At 42.2% G+C, this 15,067-nt stretch overlaps 1 protein-coding gene across 1 annotated transcript in view; it reads right to left on the reverse strand.

The window, feature by feature from the left end:
- The window catches only part of bbs9 (Bardet-Biedl syndrome 9), a 138,164-nt gene that overhangs the window by 91,207 nt on the left and 31,890 nt on the right, over positions 1-15,067 (reverse strand). The window contains exons 13-15 of the mRNA XM_070911756.1: positions 11,591-11,695; positions 6,137-6,151; positions 194-334 (exon numbers count right to left, since the gene is read on the reverse strand). Of these exons, the coding sequence (XP_070767857.1) occupies positions 194-334; positions 6,137-6,151; positions 11,591-11,695 (261 nt within the window). The remainder of the gene's footprint in view (positions 1-193; positions 335-6,136; positions 6,152-11,590; positions 11,696-15,067) is intronic.

Genomic DNA, 15,067 nt, shown 5'->3' on the forward strand with positions numbered 1-15,067 from the left:
GAGCATTCACGTATTAGTTTACATTGTTAACATCCCACAGCTGTCTCCACCGCCGAAGTCTTAAACAAAGCAATGTGTTTTGATTTACAGAAAACGTGTGGTTCGAATGCAGAGCCGCGATTGTTTGGGAAACTGAGAACAGCGTCAGCATGTGTGAGTGTTTGTATTTGTGTTGTGTTTGGACGTGTTTTACCGGGGAAGATGGAGTTGAGGTCGACCGGAGGCTGGTTGGTGTCCACGGTGATCTTAAACTTGGTGGTTTTGGCCGGAGAGGAAGGAACACACACCAACGCCAGGGGAAGACTGAACCTGGACTGGAGAACCCTGGGAACTCCTGAGAAAAAGAAAATATAGCAAAATTGAAAAATCATTCTTAGAATAATTTTTCCTTTTTATGTCACATTTTCCCACATGTTCTCCACAATTTAGTTTCCATTTTGTAGAAAAACCACTGAGCTGTCAACGTCTGTGGAGGGTGTTGACTCCATTTGTCAAGATTTGCAAATTAAAAACTAAAAATATATAATTTCTTCATTACCTTGACTTATTTTTAACAGAAAGGTTGCAAAGTTGCTGACGGCTACTGATACTACAAATGCTACAACTACTAACAATAATAATAACTGATAGATTCTGCGTTATTTTACCCTCCAACCTCCCCCCTCCTTTAGCTATTTTCCTGAAAAACAATCCTAAAGTCACAAAGCCTACTTCCCCTTTAAGTGGCGCCCTTCTCCGCCAAACTCCCCTACGGTGAATCAAAGGAGGTCGGCACGCCGCTTTTTAGGCTTTCTCTCCAAACAGCAGTCAGGTTAACTTTTGTTAACACAGTCAACACTGCAGATATTCACATTACATGAGTATCTGAGTGCTGCGAGGCCGAGAGACTCAACATCAACAGCAGGTTTGGAGGGGTGTTTGTCGAAGAGCCGAAAAGGAAGTTTTGTGAAAAGTGGGGGGAAATTTTGCGAAGAAAAAAAAAAAAAGGAGAGGAGGAGGAGAGTTAAGGCCAACTATAACTATGTCCTGAGCTTAAGCAGTGCTGAGCTTGGCAGAAATCTACACTTAGCTAGAATAACAGAGCGAGGGAAAGGAGTGACGGAGGAAAACAGTTGTTAAGAAAAGATGGAGCGAGGGAACCAGGGGAGAGAAAAGCTAACGACAGGAGAGGGAGAAAACCTGAGTCGAGCTGAAAAACGAGTGGAAATAAACCAGCGTGAGAGACTGAAAGAGGAATAACAGGAGAAACGACAGCCGTGGTGGGAGGGAGGGAGGGAGGGAGGGGCGGGTTAATTATGGAATGTTCCAGCTTATTACAGATAGTAATAATTACCTGAAACTACTGTGCACCTTTTCATTCCACACATGCAATTATTATGTGATTAGGTGAATCATTCAATTTGAATACATGAACTGAGGCAGGGAGAGAAGAAGGGAAGACGTGAAGGAGGGAACAGAGGAAAGAAAGGCAAGGAGAGAGAAAGAAAATGGATGTTTTAGAGAAGAAGGACGGTGGTCCACTTTCTTCTCTCGCTTCATTTCTCATTGACCCTTCGTCCTGAAGTTCATCAACAAATCACACCCGACCAACACGGCGGAGAGGGTTAGATACACATCAACGTGAATATGTATACGTTTACTCGAAAGAAAAACTGCAATTATACTGCATGGAAGTCTGGGGAAAAAAGATGTCAATCAACTAACTGCAGAAACTTCAGATTCAGATCTACTCCAAAATACATTTTCATGTTTTGTTCATTTTGTGTTTCAGCTTTTTTCAAGCCTGTTTACTCCACATCACACACACTTCACATCTCAAGCTGCACCAGTGTGTTTTAAAGTAACTTTGACAATAATCAGGGCAGACGTGATGTACACGGTGATGGATTGCCTGACTCGAGCAGGTTTCAAGTCTCTCCAAGTTGAATTTCATAACATACTGAAATGAATGAAACCACTGGCTGCCTGAAAGGAAGGAAAAAACATTGAAAAAAAAAAAAATCAATAATACTGTGGTAAGCTTTGGAAAATGGTCAACACACTAAGGCAAAGCATACATGGTATGGAGTGAAAAGGTAGAAAGGTATGGTTCTTTAAAAGACCCTCCCGTCAAGGTGATGCTTGGTGTGTATACTTCAAGGAAGTAAGAAAACAGCATCGTTTCTGTCACCGTGAAATGGCCGCTCACTCTGTTATCACGTAACCAAAGTTCACTTCAAGTGCACCAGGAAACAAAAGTTGTGTTAAAAAATGCAGAGGGTTTCGTGGAGTGATACGTGTAAAAATGGAAGAGCAGAGGAGCTCTAACACAAAACCTCAGTCTGCCTCAGGAATAAGAAGACGCTGCCTCCACTGATACTGTATGTTCATATTTACTGATGGTAAACACAAACAAGCAAATACAAATCTCAGAACCAGCAGTGTGAACGGTCTGAACGAACCACGTCACCAGCTCAACCCCCCCCCCTTTGAGGTCAGAATAAGACATTTATTTCACTAATGTCACTTAGTAATGAGAATGATTATGGGTAATGAGAAGGGGATGTTTTCTGTTCACACTCAGGTTGTCTCCTGAGAAGACAGATGGAAGAAGAGAAGCAGGGACAGAGAGGCTGAAGGTCTAAATGGAGGAAGAGGAAGGGAGTGGGGGTCATGAAAGGCCAGGGGAAACATTTTTACATCTCAGCATCACCGTTTACGAGTCACCACGGTGTGTGTGTGTGTGTGTGTGTGTGGTTGTAAATCTCGTCTTGTTCCACACCACCTCTGTACATTCCCAGGTTGTCGTCACCAGGTAACACCCGCAATACACAGATTTACCTGCACGACCAGTGTGTATCAGTGTGTGTGTGTGTGTGTGTGTTCCTACAGTTTCACAACTTTTAAAAAGCACCATTTTCAACACGTCTGTGAGCCTGTTTAGGACCTTCAGACGGCTGTATAATGTTAAATATCTAATTACAGGAACAAACGTGACATACATTACTCAGGAACAGCACATAACTGTGTTGAATAATCAAACGCTCTTCACATAAATCAACCAGTTAGCGCTGTCTCAGCAAACATACAATCCCTGCTGTATCACCCCAAATCCTGATATGAACCCAGAAACCACATCTGCCTCAAATCTTTATTGATTTTAACTTTAATCGCATCTTATTTTTTCTTTGCTGTATTGTATTACTAATTGTCACTAAAACTGAGGCTAAGGGATCACTGAATGTTTTGTCAAGGAAAGGCAGTAAGTTGAAACTGGGACCAATGGCTTCAAATTTATATTTCTTCAGGGAGCAAAGTGCCTGAAAAGGTGAATAAACACACTTTGAGAAAGTCCAGATTTTAAACTGATTTGACATGGTCTCATAGATTTGTAGGAACTGACCAAACAAACACACACGGTAGTAAAAAGAAGGACTTCTAATGTGAAGGGAAAAAAATAAGAAACCTATGTTGAGGGAGAATTAAACACAACTGGAAGTAGTGGGACTATCGTGACATTAGAGGTGTAATCTTTTTTTGCCCTGCATGTTTGTGAGTGTTCAGAAAATAACACAAAGGAATTGTAAGCGGCTTTGCTGGTGTAGCAAGAAAATGAGTTAGAGTAATACATGCATGAGATCTTATCGGACAGCAAAACACCATCCCTGTTGAAATTCTAATTCTCTCATCTGTGACTCATTTTCTATTTCCTGACCAGTGTGAACGGCAGCAGGATTCATCGTCACACAGTGTTACAATTTCCAACTGACTCGAACGTATTCTGTATCTGCTAAAGTCATATCCTAAATCACGTCAGCCGAATTTAAACGCTGGATCGTATTTTGTCAGCGTTGTTACGGCAACAAATAAACGTTGCATCATTCGCCTACGTCAAATGTCACAGTTTTAGTCAGGCTTGATGACAAGACACAGTGGAAAGACGAACATCAGACTGAGGAGATGTTTCGGCGAGACTGAAGCCAGAGAGTGACTAACTGACTAAACACATTTCACACTTACAGTAAACTGAGGTTACACATTCCCCTTTTCATTCACCGCTTGTCCTGAGCTTTAGTCTTCTGTAATCTGCAGTTTGGTGTGTTTGTAAGAGTGTAGATGGACCTGAATCCACAGATACGTCACATACATGAGACATGTGACCCCAGACATAATTCTGGTTATGTCTACTGAACTACTGCTGATGTGGGAAGTGAAGCTTTGTCAACTGTTGAACACACTTAAAATCACAACTGCTGCTACTTAAAGCTGCTGCTGCTGCTGCTGTACCTCCACTGTACTGCTGTCTCAGAGGACTCTGATTCCAATTATCTGGAATCTGTGTGTGTGTGTGTGTGTGTGTGTGAGAGAGAGAGAGACCACATAGTTTATTTGAGTAGAGGACCACTGTACAGGATCAGGTTCTTACCACAGCTGCAGTGATGTCAGCCCTGTGTGTGTGTGTGTGTGTGTGTGTGTGTGTGTGTAAAAGATCCAATGTGTGTATCAAAGATGTGTGTGTCTGGGTACTGCATGCAATACACACACACACACACACTCCTTCTTTGCGTTTGTGTCTTTTCATCATTTCCTCTGTGACACACACAGTCACAGCACACCGCTGTCTTCAACAAATCATGTTCATGTGCAGCTATTCTGCATTAGTGATCCCCGTTAAATGGCCCCACTGAGAGCCAGAAAGTCCAGGTGTGGGTTTTCTGGATGACTGATAACGGATAAATGTTATCCTTCGACGTGAGACGACCACAGTTCACATCTCTGTCTTAACGTATATTAGTAATCTGACATTTATATTATGTAATAATGATCGAGATCGCTTCCTCAACTTCAAATCAAACCTCAACAGCGCAGCAGTGTTGACACAATACTTAAGTCTCCAAAACCAATGCCATATATATATATTCTAAATTATACACATGTATGAATCAAAACAAGGAAACACTATTTGCGGCAGTTTTCAATACTGTGGTGTATTGCACTACAATTATGTGTATCGACGTTTATTAATCACTGGTACTGCTATGTAGCATGTTTTGCCAACAGGCTTTCTTTATATAGAGATACATTTATATTATTGTGTGTCTGATGTGAGTGTATTCATGTGGTTACCATTATTATTAAGTGTGTGCGTTCTTAATGTACTTGAGTCCCTGATTTGAATCATGTTGCTGCTCCTGATAATTCAAAAAGACCCTCCATAGCATGTATTTCTATACGTTGGCTGTATGGTCACTACAGACATTTGTGGCTTCATTTATTTGTCTAGATTGAGTTTCACCTCCATTGTACACACTGTGCTCTAAACTTTTCCCTCGTAGGTTAGCATCCATCCTTTGCCGTGTTCATTTTCCTTAAAACCGGCGACTTTCTACACAGAACTCCTGCTGCTATTCGTAGCGACCAACACCGCTCCCAAAGGCTCTGCTGTAGTTTCTGTCTCGTACACTGAATAAAAACCTTTTACTTTGGCAGTTTATGTTTCCCCTAACATGTATTTGGCTGATGCATAATTGCTGCACAAGAGTGTGTGTGTGTGTGTGTGCGTACTACTGCAGGGCCTCTAAGCCCACTACAGATTACAGGACATCCTATTCTGTATCAAAGCACACAAACTCAGCGGACTAAAACAAACACGTGTGTGAGTCAATGCGTTTCCGTGCGCCTTCATGTGTGTATGTGAAACAGATTATATTTCTGTGTAAAATGCAGAAATAAATATGAAGTATAAAAGGATAAAAATGGATATTTACTCATTCCCATACAGTGAGGAAGTATGTGTGGGTGTACAAGTGTGTGTGTGTGTGTGTGTGTGTGTGTACAGACTCTTGCCAAGTATCACGTTACAGGAACATAAACAGTAGGCAGCAGTCTCTTCCTGTATATACAGTAGTGTGTGTGTGTGTGTGTGTGTGTGTGTGTCTTGGAATGCATATAGCATGCATATGCAGTCTTGATTATGTGTGTGTTTCTCTGTGTGAAAGAGAATATATAGCAAATATATGTATATGTGCATGTCTAGTGATCTTTTTAGTAAAGTGTGTATGTGTGTGTGTGTGTGTGTGTGTGTGTGTGTGTGTGTGTGTGTGTGTGTGTTTCTACTTGCTATATTCTATCCAGCACTACAAAAACAAACACTTACCTTTGGGATTAAGCTCTGCAAAGAGGAAGAAGAGAAGAGTTAAAGGTTAAAAAAAGAAAATACAGACAGATCACAGAGACAGAAACAGCAGAAGAAAGAAGTATCACTCTTTATCCAGTGCAGACCAGTAACAAAGCATCACTGGAAGAACTGGACTCTGCTGTTGAAAGAGGAAGGGACTCCCTGGGAGAACCTCCATCTCCCTGCATATGGATAAACACAAACTTAAAAAACACTCTAGGAGTGCTTTGTTCACCTTCCCACACACTTGGAAAGTACCGCTGGAGGAGAGCGCAGCCTCCCGACTGAGCCAAAACAATCCTGAATATCAGAAGTTTTCCACCACTAAAATCGGTCTGACAGAATGTGGAGAAAAAGACATCTATTCACATAGAATTATCAACATCAAAACGGCACCAACCGGCACCAAAACTACCAGCTTCCACAAATCCCACTATATGTGAGCACCAAGCTAATAAACGCAGGTTTCCACATGCTTGTAGCGGCCATGCTGCGTTTAGACAATGCAATAGCAAATATTAGATATTAATGGAGGTTTTTGCGTTCATGCAGATTTACAATACTTTCATGGGGAAGGCAATTATTAAAATGTGCTTGTGTCTCCTATTTGTCGGGCTGTTAGCAATCTGCCAAACGAAGCAGTAACATTTAGGCAGACAAGTAACACTGAACTATGAAAATAAGACTCTGATTTTTCTTTTAGGAAGAGGGTGCATCTGTTATCCCTGCTCCTCGCTGCCAGATTTTCCCAGCTGCTCTGGGATCCACACAGTCAGCCTCCTGCTTCTCTAACCTTTAGGCCGCAGCAATAGAAGTCAGATTAAGCTCTGATTTGATTGGTCGGAGAGGATTTCCTGCGAAGGTGAATGAGAAGCAGATGGCAGGCCAATGAAAAGGCACTAAGGTGCTGAGTCAGAAAGTTCACGTTATTAAACCCGATGAAAGTCTTGCTTCCTTACTGCTGTCTCTTTCCTGTAATAACTCTGCCTCAATCTCTCCTCTGTCTTTTATTTAAATATTCTGATATCTGTAATTATCATTTCATGTCAAGAACATCACATGTATGTAATTAACAACACCAAGAACCTGACAATACATGTTTCCTATTAAATAATTAAAAATACAGGATCACTAACCACCTCACAAACTCACCTAATTGGTGACTTATTGTATCTCTGACACTAATTAAAACAGGTTTCTGTCAAAGAAATGCTCCGATTTGTTCTCAGATATATATAATAACCTTTCATATGGGATAACTTTCAAGAATTTGGTGACACAGTGGGACTCCGGCTGATCCACCTCTGATGAATACTTTATCAACATACCAGCAAATTCTCTTAATACATTCATATTTAGCAGTATTATCTCATCTTAAAATCCACATTAACTTCTGTCATTACTTTGTCTCGAGCCGTTCTTTACCACTCTGCACCGCCAAAGAAAAGAAAGAAAAGGCAGAAGTGGAGGGGAGAAAATGAGGAAAAAACGGCTAGAACAACACAAAGAGGAAGGGAGAGAAAGAAAAAAAAGGAAAGCGAGAAAGAACTAAAAGCATCGATGCTGAGTGAAAGCTCCAGTTAAACGTAAAGGACATGTCAAATGGAGCACGGAGGCACTCACAGCACTCACACACGGTAGCCACTCCTGGCCGGCTGCCAGCCAGTGTTCAATCAGTCTTTCCTGTTCTGAAATCTCCTGTAACGGCTGAGAAATTAGATTGGCTGAAACGAGTGAAATTCTGGATCCATTAGCTGGTGTGGTAGAAAAAAATCATCAATCAACGTTTCATGACTGGATGCCTTTATGATATCAATAATAACTGAGAAGGTTGAGAAGGTGTTCTTTATAATTAACTACAGAAAGTGATTTATTTTAGATTCTTAGAAAGAAAATATCTCAGCTTTCAAAATATCCCTCCATGACTTCCATGACTTCTGACCCCTTTTCAGTGCAAATCAGCGTTGTTATCGGCTGACAACTTTATGTTTTACTTTTTCAAAACCCCACATTTGATGGTGGGGTTTGAGTCCCTGTGCCACTGTTCTGAAGTGTCCATGAGCAGAACATTGAAGGCATTAGCTAGCCCTCTGATCTCCCCGTGGTGTCATCCAATCTCCTTCACCCCAGTAAAGAATGTCTTCTAAAATATCATGACTAGTTGTTACCAGCAAACCTTTTGTCCAAACTAGTGAACAAATGTGAAAATAAGTAGATTAAAAACAAGCTCTCCTGTTGTTTCATTCTTAACTATCAGTGTATCCAAAATTACAGCTGCTTAGGGATGTTCACTTGTAGACAAAAGCCCCCCAAAAAATCTCAAATCTATCTCTAATACCCCATACTCAAACAAAGATGAAGATAACTTCTGCCTCATCAAATAACCAGGGAACTTACAGTTAAAGGGATCTAATATTAACTTGCCCAATGGCTTGGTAAGCAATTTGTGACTTAATACCACGTGAAAAACTCAAACTTCCAAAGTAACTGAACTGAAAACTAGATAGCACACAGAGAGTACAAACCTCTGCCAATCAGCGCTGCACAATCCTTTTAAATGTGCATTTGCAGACAGATCTGCAGCAACATACATATAGCATGAGCATGCTAAGCATGCTGCATATGTGCCAGATGTTGTTCAGCAGTTCAGTAGGGAAAAAAAGCTAAAATGAAGTCCTATTAAAAATTCAGCACAATAAACGATTCACTTGTTCCTTGGCCGCTGGCCTAACTTTCCACCAAAGTTTTTGTTATACAGTGCAAACGAACAGGGCTGAGAACATGATCTGCTTGGCAGAAGTAACTAGCAACACCAACAACATCAGCTGGCCTTCAAAACTTCCTTGCAAATGGATTTCAGACCTGGTAGTTAAACAAGGAAGGAGCTAGCAAAAATACTGCAGCCTCCCGTAGACATCAACATATGGAGATGCCGGTCACTCTGGCAGGCTCAATAAAACAGGAGAAAACAATAAAGACTGCCAACTAGCTCCCTAGGTTTCCACACGCATTGGCTTAGCAACCAATGAATCATGGCTGGCCATGTTTTATGGAAATTACCCGCACAGTCGCAACTTATCTTTGACTCCTCGGATGAAAATGCCGTTTGTGTATGAGCTAACAATGTACTGTAAATGCCAACTTGACCACTTGATCCCTCTGGAGTGTGTTTGTGTAAAGCCCATTGTCACGGCGTTAGGAGAATCACATAGAGGCACTAATGAAATTCTTTCTAGATTGTAACGACTACAGCCACCGTCGAGCCTCCTTTGAAGGGCTTAAGGAGTCAACAGTCTTCTTAAATGTCAAAGCCTTTGTAGGGCTTAAAGACGGGCGCAGTGGCCACTGGGTGGGATGGTGTTATGAGGGGCGGGTGGTGTTAAGGCGTAATCATCACCCCTGGGTGGGAGCGGAGAAAGAAAGAAAGAAATAGAGACAAAGTGATGCATTCCTCCCATACCGGGAGAGCATTTAGAGGACGAGAGGAGACGAGGCATTAATGGAGATTAGCACTGCAGGAACACACAACCACACACACTCATCTACGCACATGGTCTTAAGATGACCACTTTGCAGTTTAGAGTAGGTAGGACTCCACGTGATGGTTGGATTACTACAGAGAGTATCAGCTGGGATACAGACCAAAAACAGCCCTGCGTTAAAAAGGAGCAGGGGGCTGCGATAGTGGGGGCGTGTTGTTTAAGAAGAGATACAATCCAGGAAGTGCAGTGTGAGCGACGGATTACAGCGTTTAAAGGCAGATCAGACACCACAGCACTTTGTAATACTCACAGACAGGAATGTGCAACTCTGGAAAGTTATCACAGGGGCAACTATTTTAGTTTTTGTTTTGCGACAATCACGAGGTAAACACACAACACACGGAGTTAACGTTGCAAAGTAATCGACCAGGAATGTGTGCTTGTATGTATGTGATTGGTCGACGTAGAGCCTTGCAGCAAAAGTTGAGCCTGATTCAACTTTTTTTTGCCTCTTACATAAAACCATTGTTTTTAACAGCATTTTGACTTATGCAAACATTTTAATTTCACCAAGCCTAACAGAATGTGGTGGACATATTGTTTTAAAAGTAACATCCTTTTCTCAGATTAGTCTGGAGGTACACGCTTTGTTCCAATAAAGAAAAATCTTGCAGGAACATATCCTTTCCGGTTCCAACATGACAAAGCCAGGCCCATAAAAAATCGTCTTTCCCAGTTTGGTGTGGAAAAACTTGACTGGCCTGCGCAGTGGCTTGACCTCAACCCCATCCAACACCAGGTCTAATCACACAACATCAGTGCTTTACCTCATTAACGCTCTCTTTGGTCTAAAACACCTTTCCTCCTTTCTCTCCTCTCTCCGTATCTTTTCTCCCTTTCCTCTTCTCCGCCCAGGCATAATTCATCGCCTTACCTCCATCCCCTCGTCTAGCTCCTAGCCTACCTTTCCTCTGTTCTCTTTTTTCCATCCTTGCGTGCCTCTTCTTCCTCCAACTTTTAATAAGCTCCTTCCAATTCTACCTCCAGTCCAACAGGTCCCTTCCAAAACCCGAGATCAGCCTCCTACATACTCTGCCCCAGCTGCTTGGCTTCCAAGGCCCTTTGAAATACTCTTTATTTTAGGCTATTTTTAGCATCACAATAAAGCTCGACAAAAAAGAAACACTTCCCAATATTTCCAGACATTTCGCATTAAATGTGCTTCTGGGGAGGGGGGACTGTTCCACCAACAGAGGCCTGCCAAAGCAAATGTAATCCAAGAGAAACAATAGCATGAAAACAGTTTTTTCATGAGCTGCTTTTTGAACGAACGCTGAAATCAGTATTTTAAAAAAAGGACGTCTGTGACATTTGAAATAAAGAGTGGTTTTGTTGGTTTGCAGGGGGAAAGTAATATCTTCCAGAAATATTGCAGGGCCTGGAAACAGATGCCTGGACGGAGCAAGGGGATGAACTGGGCTTGTCTGGAAAGAGCCCAGATGTCCTTACGTCAAGTCAGCGCTCTGTTAGCAGCTTGTGTTCAGCACCGTCACAGAACACAGGATGTGATGTTACAGACCGTAACTAAATGAATAATGCAACTTACATTGATGCTAATGCTGTTACACAAAGTCCTGGGTTTAACATAAAGACTCGTTTTGAAATGTATATTGTATATATATATATATATATATATATATATATAAAGTATAATTGCCAGCTTTTAACACTGTCACTTACAAATGAATGAAAAAGCAGACAGGCTGTATACCTGCCATGTCGGGTATTACTGATAGTTGTCAGGTGCTAAATGTTCTCTCAAAATAACAAGTGAACACTCAACACTGTTACGGCCAAACAAGTTCAAGTTTGATTCATTGATTCTGAGTTCAACAGAAACTCATTACTACTAATGTTTATGTTGTGTGTGTGTGTGTGTGTGTGTGTTTACCTGTCGGCGAGCTGTAGGACACGGTGATGTCTCCGGTCAGGTCAGCTGGGGGGTAGCGGCCGTTGAGGAAAGCCGAAAAAGCCACAACTGTGGAGGAACCAACACCTGAAGAGAGCAAAGATACGTTCCCATTAACACGAATACAGAACGTCCTCACATCACTTCCTGTTTAGCAGCTGTTCCACCAGCTTCTGTTAAAATTCAAAGTTAAACAACAAGTTAGCATTGAGAAAAATGCTGCGCCCATTAAGTGTTACAAGTTCCTCTTTTTACTAAGCTTTCTTCAAATGTCGTCTTTCCTGTTTTAGTCGGCACCATTCATCCCTCCCTGTCCATTGTCATAGCTTGCCATTTGACTGGTATCATACCGTAATATTTTTTTTCTAACCCTAAATCAGAGACATTGCAGTTCATGATTTAGTATCGAATATTGTTAAGCGCCAAAAGCTGCCATCAAATGTTTGCTCAGATTTGTACTCTTCTTTGTTTATTCCTTTATCAGTTTCTGTTGTTTCTAATTCAAATAATAATTTTGAATGTTTGTATTTTATTTTGGTAAAGTTCTTGTATGATTGCTTTTCTTTCGACATCCTTTAACATTTGAAAACTTTGGCTTCACTCCTTGAATAAAATGAGAATTTTGAAGAAAAAAAAATGTGAAATATGTTCCTCAAAGAAAAGTATAACTTAGTTTCAAATGATACCGAGCTTTAGTCGAGATGAGTCTGTTGAGAAATGTGAGGTTCCAAGGCCGGATCTCAAAGGGGGCACTCCACCCCTGGATTTTACACATGAAGTTCAGTTTTTTAGTCACGATGAATTCTACTTTGAAAACAGTTGTATAAAGTAAGTAAGTTTGAAAAGTTCGAAAAAATAAACATGATGGCAGGGAGGGTCTATGACTAGTGAGTTGCATTATGGGAAGCGTAGGGTCCGCTCTTTTAGGAGCTTGACCCATAATAGGGACTAAAAGTCAGGATTTTGTCCTTTGCTGCTTTGATTTGGACCGTTCCTTTGCGAGTGTCCCCCACTGTATGGATACAAAATCAATTGATTACCCCTTTAAGTAATTAGTGTTATTACAAATGTTGTGTGTGATATTGAATGAAAGTCTCTTCTAGAACAGAAGTTCCGGTTTTAACGTGGTTCTCTTAGAAGGAAGACGTTGAACGATGGATAAGGACACAGGGCAGCCAACAGAACACACACACAAACTTACAGAGTCAGCATTTTCAAGGTGTGGACATGACAGCATACAGCAAACCCAATACTAACCAGACCCCTTCATGTACACACACACACACACACACACACACACACACACACACACACACACACACACACACACAGGTGCTTACGCTAAACATCTCCAGGCAAGGTGAGGACAGAGGATTAACAACACTAACCAGAACTTAAACTTGCATCCAAGCGCACGCAAACACACACACGGAAATTATATGTAGCATGAGAGAGGGGCGATGACTTGTAGCTTCCCTTCGAATTCCCCAAAACCAACAGAAAGAGAGAGAGAGAGCGAGAGGGAAAGAGACAGAGAGCAAACAAGCTGGAGAGAAAAAGCAGGGATCAAATACAGACGGAGAGGAAAGGATATATTACAGCTAATGGCTTCATGCAGTCACACACACACACACACACACAGGGCGGTGTGGTGGTGTAATGGGGCGTGATGTTCCTGAGCTCGGCCCGTTACAGGTGACTGAACCCCAAGTATGTGTGTGTGTGTGTGTGTGTGTGTGTGTGTATGTCCTAATGGAGAAGGTGTAATGAATGAAAGTGTTTGAAAATGTTTGTTTCTGACTACGTATAACATTGTGTTTTTCTAAATGTATTTATTAAAACAGTAGAGAACCTCACTGACCTTCATCACACACACACACACACACACACACACTCGGAGAGCCTCTGGAGTTGAGGATAGACAGGGCAGGAGGAGGCGAGATGGATGAGAGGAGATGAAAGGAGAGACGAGGACACCTCCCCTCCCACAGACAGAAGACAAGATAAACGATAAAAAGCAGACAGAGACTTTCTCCACACTCTGTCAGACGCTCTGACAGCGTGACCTCCTCTCTCCGTCCTTTTCTTCTCTCCCTCCTCCTCCTCCTCCTCCTCCTCCTCCTCTCTAGCAGCCATCCCCTTTTTCTTGCTCCTTTCTCCCCTTTCATGTTCCCTCTCCCTCAGCCTCCTCTTTTTGGGGAAAACACTTATTTGCTTTTTGCATAGAGTGAGATGAGGAGATGGATAGCACTCTCGTATCTGTCTGTATTCAAATATGAAGCTGGAGCAAAGTTTAATAGCTTAGCTTAGCATTAAGACTTAGTAGCAGGGGGAAACAGCCAGACTGGCTCTGTCCAAAAGGCCTGCCAGCACCTTTAAAAGGTCATTAACACGTATGTTTGTTGTTTAATCTGTATATAAAGCCAACTATAAAAAAAGAATCTGTGGTTTTATAGGAAGTTACAGGCTGGAGCTGTTTCTCTCCGGGTGCAGTGACTTCCTGAAGTCTCCACTGGTGACGACGAAATGCCAGTAAATCACTGCTCCTGCAGAGAGAAACACTTCCAGCACACAACTCCAAAAATTACTAATAACTACTGTATTCCTTTCAGTTTATATCAGCAGGCTCTAATAACCATGTCTCTCCTCTACTCTTCCACCTCACCCTCCATGTTCTTCCCTTCATCTTGGTCTCCCTTCTCCGTCCATCTCCCGCCTTTCTCCCTCACTGCCTCTCCCTCTTTCTCCCTTTCTCTCTCCCTCCCTCTCTCGCTGCCATCCTGTCTGTCAGCAGAAGGCTTTTAACCTGTGTGACCTGGAGGTCAAACTGGTCAGACTGGTTTAAGTGCTTTAAGTGTTCCCAGGCCCATTAAGACCAACAAACAACACCAAAGAAGACACAAAGTAATCCCTCCTCTTCCATCTCTGTCTCTTTCCTCCCCAGCCTGTCATCATATATTCAGGCACATCTGGACAGGTCAGGGGGCTGCAGTGGACGTCCAACCTGTGAGCTCCACGTGACAAGTCCGTCTGTGTGACCCGGAGCTCCGACCCAGTGAGACTGTTCAGACTGGTCCCAGCGTTCTCAGACACATTAACCCATTAACACCACTGCCAACAAAAACAAACTCCACAAAGGAGACTGAAATCCCCGTCTCCCATTTCATTACCTCTCCTTCACTACCTCCTTTTCCCCTTCTCCTTCCCGACCTTTCTCCATCTCTACTGTCTTCTCACCTTCATCAGTTCTGTTTTTCTAACTTTCTGTCACCTGTTCGTTGCTTCTACACCTTCTTTATCCTCATCTTTCTCCCTCTAGTTCCTCTACAGAGAAGAAGGTAGTCCTGCTCTCCTTTTCAACCTAAATCTCCTTCACTTTTATCTCCATACTAGTTTTCTCCTGCTGCTCCCACTTCTCTCCACCTTCTCCTCCCTTCTATAGGTGTTCTTCTATGGACT

The sequence above is a fragment of the Enoplosus armatus genome, chromosome 9 (genome assembly GCF_043641665.1).
Source record: "Enoplosus armatus isolate fEnoArm2 chromosome 9, fEnoArm2.hap1, whole genome shotgun sequence".
Lineage (NCBI taxonomy): Eukaryota > Metazoa > Chordata > Actinopteri > Centrarchiformes > Enoplosidae > Enoplosus > Enoplosus armatus.